The sequence below is a fragment of the Triticum dicoccoides genome, chromosome 3A, assembly GCF_002162155.2.
Source record: "Triticum dicoccoides isolate Atlit2015 ecotype Zavitan chromosome 3A, WEW_v2.0, whole genome shotgun sequence".
Classification (NCBI taxonomy): Eukaryota; Viridiplantae; Streptophyta; class Magnoliopsida; order Poales; family Poaceae; genus Triticum; species Triticum dicoccoides.
The window spans coordinates 517,472,303-517,480,791 of record NC_041384.1 but is presented as its reverse complement, the minus strand read 5'-3'; the positions used below and the strand labels follow the sequence as shown (position 1 = coordinate 517,480,791).

General features: G+C 48.6%; 1 protein-coding gene across 1 annotated transcript; it reads right to left on the bottom strand.

The window, feature by feature from the left end:
* Positions 1-234: 234 nt before the first annotated feature.
* LOC119268897 (probable glutamate carboxypeptidase LAMP1) lies at positions 235-5,181 on the bottom strand. The gene is made up of 12 exons (XM_037550612.1): positions 4,097-5,181; positions 3,940-4,007; positions 3,091-3,172; positions 2,828-2,920; positions 2,573-2,725; positions 2,157-2,225; positions 1,844-1,931; positions 1,681-1,770; positions 1,362-1,450; positions 1,131-1,247; positions 909-1,049; positions 235-794 (listed from the first exon to the last, which is right to left on the bottom strand). Exons 1-12 carry the CDS (start codon positions 5,111-5,113, stop codon positions 612-614), a joined length of 2,190 nt encoding a protein of 729 aa, XP_037406509.1. The 5' UTR covers positions 5,114-5,181; the 3' UTR covers positions 235-611.
* Positions 5,182-8,489: the final 3,308 nt, after the last annotated feature.

The window sequence follows — 8,489 nt, the reverse complement described above, 5'->3', positions numbered from 1 at the left end:
CGCATAGCTCGATGCAGCATGTGGGACTTCGCCTTGACGGAGCAACGGCTCGATGCAGCATGTGGGACTTCGCCTCGACGGAGCAAACTTTTTAAACCCAGAAAATTGTAGAAGCAATGGCCGGTGAGTCCTCGATGCGGACCAGGAAATGCTGACGGCCACAACCAGCGAAGCAAACCGATAAGGATCTGTAGAAACTTCAAAGACCACAAGCACCAGTCGAATTCAGACGGATTCACCGAAAAGCTAAACCGACCGGATCGAGATGACCCGCCGGATAACAGCCCCCAGTTACCTGAAGTTCCTAAAAAACATCAGCAGGTTCACCAAACTTCAATCTGTACAATACAGTAGGTGCCCTGGTCTGTATTACATAATTTTGCAGCTCATCAACTGAATGCACTGCTGCAGCTCATCAACTGAATGAACTGCATACACGCATCTATCCAAAGCATATGTACATGGGTCGCATCATGCGCAGATTGATGGGCATGATACGAGGCACGGCCTGAAACATATTCCCCAGAGGATTAATAGTCGGCACCGGCATGATTATGCACGGCCTGAAACAATTTTGATGCTCTTTCCATTGCTGGCGGACTGTGATCCTGTCATGTGAGGCTTCCGCTGAGCACGGCGGATGCTTGTGCCACGGCCCTGGCGACCCTGTGAACCTCGTGCTGCACCAGCTTCCAGGACGCCGAGGTGTTGCTGCTCCTCGCGGTGGCTATGGCGTCGGCTATGCCAGGATACGACGCGGTGTCCCAGTCGTTCTGCTCCGATGGTCCGTAGATCTGCAACAGGCGACACTCGCAAATCAGAACTGGCCACAACTACGAACCGGGGGATCACGAGATACCGCGGTGAATCGCACGGAAGAGAAAGGTGTGGATGAGTTGTTCACTGACCAGATGCTTGTACCAGGTTTGCTTGAAGATGCCTTCCCGGTTAGTGAAGGCTCGCTCTGCCTGCATGAGCCGGTCGTTAAGCCCCCGGATCTTCATCGAGCCCTTGCTCAGCTGCTTGCTTGACAGCTCCCTTTGAATTTCCTGACAAAATTTCTGAAGTTAAAAAGCTAGCATATCCAAGATTGTATTGGCTGAGCGGCAATTCTGAAGCAACTGAGTTACCTTTCGCTCGCTGTTAACTTTGGTAGCTGCCTTTTTCAGAGCTCTGATTGAGTTGTACAACGGGGAGCAACTGACAGCCGTGCCCTCGGTTTCCTTCTCTACTACTTTTGTGTATGCCTGACAAGAAAAAAAAACAAGAGGAAACAATTCAAGTTCATAAGGCTTGGAGCGATCTTCCTTTTTTGTATGCCCCTGCCTGCGAATGTTACTGCGTTCATTGGACGGTGTTACCTCAAGCTCGGTGGTGTAGGACATGTAATCGAACGGTATGATCTCTTCGTCAGCAAGTCTCAAAGCCATAATTCCCCAGATGCTAGCAGCTGTGAGATGATAATGTTAGGTTATGCTGTGAAGCTACCAAGTACTACTCACTCCGTTCACAAACTTAAGATGTTTTAGATATTTCAATATGGACTACATGCCAACTGAAATGAGTGAACAAACACACTAAAACATGTCTATGTGCATCCGGTTCAGAAAAAGGTTAGAACAACTTATATTTGTGAACGGAGGGAGTAACACACAGCACAAAAGGAATACGGGGCTGCACCTGCGACATGCCTACGGAACCCAGGGTCCGCGAACTTCTCCACCCATACAAAATCATCGTATAAAGAGTGGTAAACAGGATATCCTGGCCCTGTCAATGTCCAAGGAGCACCATTAGACATACGAGAAACCGCAAGAATAAAGAACAAGAAGTGCGCCCCTACCTTCTCCAAATATCAAGTTGGTTGATGGAATGCCAACATGTTGAACGAATGCTGCATAGTCTGATCCTCCATTGCCCAGTCGTTGAATCTTCACGCAGGATATCAGAGACAATATACGTTAACTACAGTAAAAAGCTAGGAACATTTTCAGAGTTGGAGCTGAAATTTAAAAATGAAGATTCAGAAATGAAACCCCGAAGCTGCAGGTTTCATTTTATGTACAAAGGAACCCAGAGTTTGACAGCAATCAGTACTATATACCGCAAGTGATAACGGTGTGCTAGCTGTATAAGGAAGTCATGTTACAACTCACCTTGGGAGAAGCATTGGATTTCACCCATGCATCATACACCGTCTGAGATGAGTTGTCGGGATCTTGAACCTTTGAATTGAAAAAAACAGAACGTTTTGAATTTTTGAACATCTTGTTATTAATAAGAAAAATAGCATAAGCATGATATTGTCACAGGCATTTGTTCAAAAAAAAAATTTGTCACAGGCATGTGGTTCAAAGTTGAGGCACCCACTGTTCAGTGTTGACCACTCAACAGTTACTCTTTTGTATGACCAAAATCAAATAACTGACTATCAGTTAGGACTCTTTTGTATGTAAATATGTTACCCCCTCTGTGCCATAATATAAGAGCCTTTTTGACACCAAACTAGTATAAAAAACGCTCTTATATTATGGGACGGAGAGAGTACTTTTCTCTGGAACAATGTGCGTACCAGTTTCATTGTTTCAAGGAGTAGCTCATCCAGTTGGGGAGTTGTAGATGGGAGTAAAACCGGACCGACTACCGAAACATCAATATTCAGATATGCAACAGCTCTTGAGGAAAGCATCTCCCTGTTTTCTTCAACCCATTCAGTTGATCCTGTCTGCATAAACGTAAATTGTGATCAACATTGCAGCTGCTTTTAAGGTGCCTACGTGTACGTGTGTATAACAAACGAATGTTGTGCTCGAAGAGAGAGACTTACCAATCCGTACTCTTCTGCATCCCAGCTACAGAAAATGATTGTCCTTCGAGGTCTCCACCCTTGCTTTTGCAGCATCGAAAACCTTTGTGCTAGCTAGATGGACAGCAAGTGAAGTTAGCATGTTCAAGATTTGTGCTGATAAGTCAATTCCGATATTCAGAAAAGGCGGTCAGTATTAGTGTATTATGCCACGGTGCAGAGTTCAGAGAAAAGAACAGCCTACTGGATTGCTTAGAGAACATATGTTATAACACAAGAATCACCTCGATCATAGCTGCTGTTCCGCTGTTGGGGTCGGCGGCTCCGAACGTCCAGGCATCGCGATGGTTTCCCAGGATAACATATCTGTGTCATGAAAAGTTAAAATTGGTTAGCTTAGTCACATCCTTCATAGTAAATAAATAAGACTGGAACTGCTTCTCCTAACTGCAGATTGGCACGTCTGTAATATCGTTGTACCAAACCATGACGAAGTTGGATCAAATTGTTTGCTTCCAAGCAAGCTAGCTTGAGCAAAATAAAATAAAATAAAATGCAAGTCGGACTTTTTTTGTACCCCATAGCCATTCGAGAATACAGGTTTATCACGGCGAAAGCAACAGATCAAATTTCTATATACAAAGCACAAATCAAGTGCCCCCATAGCCATTTGAGAATTCAGATTGATAGTATGAAGCTGGAGTAGTTGAATCTGAATAGGAGCAGATCAGATGCACCGTTTTGAAATATAGAAAGGGCGTAGCCGGAGAACTTTCTGATCAGTAAAGTGGAGCCCAAAGTGGTATGGGAATTAGGAAATCGTGCCACTTGACTAGGTTATTCAATTAAAAAAAAGAATTGGATGCACCAAGCAAGCAAAATAAGATGCACTTGACAGGAATATCATATATCTTACGGGGTGAAATTAGCTACACCTGAAGCTGAAGGTCTACGAATGGTCCAAAAGCAGTGCTCGGTATTTGGAAGTGCTCAGGCACGATGCATATTTTACTTCAACTTGCAGTCTAATAGAAGCTTCCGCGACAAGGCAGCGGAGGCATTTTAAAACCGAAAAGTTACACTACTAGTACTTGATGATGGTTGATGATGCAGGATGAGAGATAATGAGTTACCTGTCCGGCTCTTCTGCGCCTTCGATCACCGCGAAGACATTCTCAATCGTCGCCATCGTATCATTGCCCTGCAAATTCCAAGCAAAAGCATCGTACAACAATCGCACCTGAAAAAGAATCTGGCAAACGAGACAAAAGCGCCTCGAATTTAACGTACTTGATACGTCAGGTTCAGCACGGCCGGCCCTGGGCCAAGCCGGTACGCGGGGCTGCCGTCCCGGCCCTGCCAGCCCGCCGGCGCCTCGGCCCCGCCCAGGACCCGCTGGATCTCCGCCGCGTCCCGCGCCGACACCGGGAGCGCCGGGATGCCCGGCATGTCGTCGGTGGCCATGGCGTCCTCCACGCTCACGCGCTCGCACCCCTCGGACGACGCCCACATCGGCGTCGTCGGGTCGCCCACGCCCCGGAACAGGCTCCCCACCTGCACGCCGCTCGGGGGCAGCCACCGCGAGTCGGGGAACGTCCCCTCCCCGGCCGGGCCGCCGTACTCCAGCGGGTCGGGGTACACCAGCGCGGCCGCGGCGCCCGCCGCGCGCGCGTTGTGCACGATGTCCTCGCAGTGGATCCTCCCGTACCGCGCGAGCGCCACCTTTCCCGCGACGTCGACCCCGCGGGAGGCCAGGTAGGCGAAGTCCTCCTCGCGGCCGTAGTTGGCGTACACGGCCTCCGCGGACACCGACCCGGAGGCGGAGTAGGCGAAGAAGGTCGGGGTCACCTCGGCCGCGGCGCGCGCGTAGGGGTCGCTGGGGTAGGTGTCCTGGGTGAGGGAGAAGGGCTTGGCGGCGCGGCCGGGCCCCGCGGAGAGGGAGAGGGAGCGGTGGACGGGGTAGGAGAGGAGGACGGAGTAGGGCGTGATGTGCGACGGGATGGAGAGGGAGGAGAAGGCGTGGAGGACGTAGGCGGCGGTGAGGGAGTTGGCCTTGGTGCCGGCGACGTGGGGGTGCAGGGTGAGCGCGCGGAGGTGGGAGGCGGCGGTGTTGTTGGAGCCGAGGGAGAGGAAGAGGGAGCCGAGGTTGGGGGACGGGGTCGGCGGCGAGCGGAGGACGGCCAGGAGGAGGAGAGCGGCGGCCGCGGCGAGGGCGGCGAGTATGGAGGGGAGGAAGCGGCCGCGGCGATGGGGCTTGAACGGCGGAGGCGAGGGGGGGAGGAGGGAGGCGGCGTCGGGGCGGGACATGGCGGGAGACGGGGGTAGCTGGGAGGGAGAGCGGATGCAGGGAAGGGGTCAGTGGTAACGACTAGCTGCATTTGAAGTGATGATGGGTGCTCTGCTTTGCTCTGTTTCCACACCACCGAGATGGCCGCCTGCCGTTTCTTAACTTGCGGCGATCGCGACGTCTTGTATTGCGCGATGGCAATGCTAGCGCTGCGCCTGCCGGCCGTGCAGGTGAGACCCATCCTGATGAATGACACATGACATTCACAAATCACAAAGTATCCACCCCATCTTTCACCTGAAATCAGGGGAGAGAGATTAGATGCTTTGTGATTTGTGAATGCCACATGTCATTCATCAGGGCGGGTCTCACCTGATTTATATGAGACCTGGTCTCATATAATTTTTTTCCGTACCACGGCATCATTTTTGGCCTCCTTCGCTCGTTCGGTCACGCTCAGCTAATGCATGCTGAAAACCATATTCTATGTTTATTTATTTTTGTCAGGGATTTTATATTTAATTTGGTTATTCATAAAACGCCAGCCTGTATTATAGGAGAACCACTAGCACGCAATTTAGTTGTAAGCACCTGTGGTTACGTGCAAGATATGTGGTGTGTTAACTTTTCGTTCCAGTGATGAGGTTACAAGGACACACACTTATATGCAGAACAGAGCAATTTAAACAACTATTCACACTACATTTGGGACTACAATAATAAGATTGGTCATAATAAAAACACGGCCTAAGCAGATAGCTATATTAGACACAACATACGGACTAAATAAAACACAATAAACATCCAGGATCAAGGCAAGTGCTTCGTCGTGCTTCTTGCACTTGGCCACCACCTCTTGCATCGAAAAGGTTGAGGTTGTGCGCCTTGAAGGTGACGAGGTAACCCACCTTCAGTTGATGAGCTGCGGCGAAGCCCACCCACCCATTATCAAGGGCTAACCTTCAGTTGACCTCCCGGAGCGTGACCCTCTAGTTGCAGCCGGTGTCCTCAGAACGACTTTCGGTGCAATGTTGGTCATGTGCTTACGGAAGCCATCGGGGATTCGCAGTAATTCCAACACATGCGCTAAGATCACCTTATAGAAGTCCGTTGGACTTGCATCCTCATGAAAATGGCCGAAATTCGCCGCCTTGACCTGAAGCATCTTTGACGCACTGACCTCTGCCACCTCCTTGCCCTTCGACCAGTTACCCTCGGCAACATTGCCATGCATGTTGATGCACACGATCCCTTTTTTCATGGGACACGACAATGGTGGCCCTTAACCCACGCTCGCACGACAGATTGATAATTGGGCCAATAGCGCCACATGGCTCGGTCGGCCCATAGATAAGAGTAATCCCTGCTGATAAAGCCCTGCTAGATCTTCATCGGATCCCGAGCGTGGGAATATTTCGCGACTCAATTGCGCGGGAATGTTTCCGGACTACGATTCAACATGGATACATCCAGACGCTTGTGAGAAGTCGAGTGTTGGAAATTTGCCCTAGAGGCAATAATATTGTATTATTATATTTCTCTGTTCATAATTAAGAGTTTATATTATATGCTATAACTACTATGATCCTGGAATATGTGATTCAGTGGACCAAATGAATCCCCAGTCATGCCTCCAGGACTAGCCCATGTATTGATGACTATGATCGTGTTTTCCTTATCATGGGAATTGTTAATCACTTGCGAGGATCGTGGGAGTGGCCATTAATTACCATGCGTATCGATGCACATGATCCCTTTTTTGATGGGACATGACAATGGTGGCCCTTAACCCACGCTCGCAAGAGGATGTCCAGGGATGCTTGGATCACTTGACTGTATGCAGTGGGCATGGAATAATCATCCTACGGGATGGAAGCTTCATTAAAAAGGCCACTGCAACCATCCAACGATCGTTCTTGAGGCAGTTGCAATGAAGGATCTTTGGATATGGCATTCATTCTTTGGTTTGCTTGGCTCGAATAATGACTTGAATGTGCTCTTGAGATCACTGTTGTTTTCTAGGCTTATTACAGGAGATACTCCTACTTGAAACTACTCGGTCAAAGGGCACAACTACAGATGGGTTACTACCTTGCGGATGGCATCTATCCATCATGGGCCACATTATCCAAAACAATTCTACGTCCGAAAGGTAACAAAAACATTCAATTTGCCAAATGTCAAGAAGCTGCCAGGAAAGATGTGGAGAGAGCCTTCAGTGTGCTTCAGAAGCGCTTTGCAATTGTCCGTGATCCTACCGAGTACTGGAGGTCCAAGGTTCTATGGAAGATCATAACTTATTGCATCATATTGCATAACATGATCATTGAAGACGAGAGGGATATGTCTGAGAACTTTCGGTGCATCACCAATGGGACACTGGCTGAGCCAGAATATGATACGAACAGGATCCTGGCATTCCTTGAAGGGTATCACAAGATCAAGAACCGACAAGTTCATGCTCAGCTCCAACAAGATCTTATTGAGCATCACTGACGACGTCATAGAGAGTCCTAGTTGTTCTGTCACATGTTATTTTCTACATTTGGACCATTCGGTGTGTTCAAATTTGAATAATTTGGTTTGTTAACTTAAAATTCGGTGTGTAAACTATATTCATGATTTGCTTGAACATAATCATATTATGTTTAGTTTCTATATGTGTGATCATATGTAGTTGCAATGTATACTATAATTGCAAAGTTAGAAAAGACAAAAAATACTCTGTTATATATAGGGGATTGGCTAGGTCCGGTCAAATCATACTCCATGAAGGGTTTACTCCGCCGGATCCTCCAATATTTTAGGGGATCGGTTAGAAATGCCCTTATATGCCACTGAACACAAAACAACCTACGACATCTGACTCAGACCCATACAGTCGGTAGCATAGTGCACCTTTTTTCTTCTAGAAAAGGAGGTTAAAACCTCCAGCCTCTGCATCAGTCGATGCATAGGACCATCTTTATTAATTATTCAACAAAGGTCTGACAAGAAAATACATAAAAGCCACCCGAAGCCACCACTCACATGTACAAACTCGATAATGTGGAGTGCTCTCACTCCCCATATCTAAAACCGGTGTCATCCCCGATCCATCCACATAACGTAACGGAACCAACAGCCTGTGTAGAAGACCTAAAGCGTACACCACATGCACACGTTTTAGAAGCCGCCATCATCATCGAACCGCTGACCCATATTTAGGAGAGAGATCTGCATCATCCTTGCCAGTCCAGCCATCCGTCAACGCCGCCACGGCGCCCAATGATGCCATTGCCCTGCGCTCATCCATCCAGACGCGAAGACTATGGAAGATCTCTCATGCGTAGCACCTGCCAAACAGGCATGACACAATGTTGGGTCGGAAGTAGGTCTAGAGGGGGGGGGTGATTA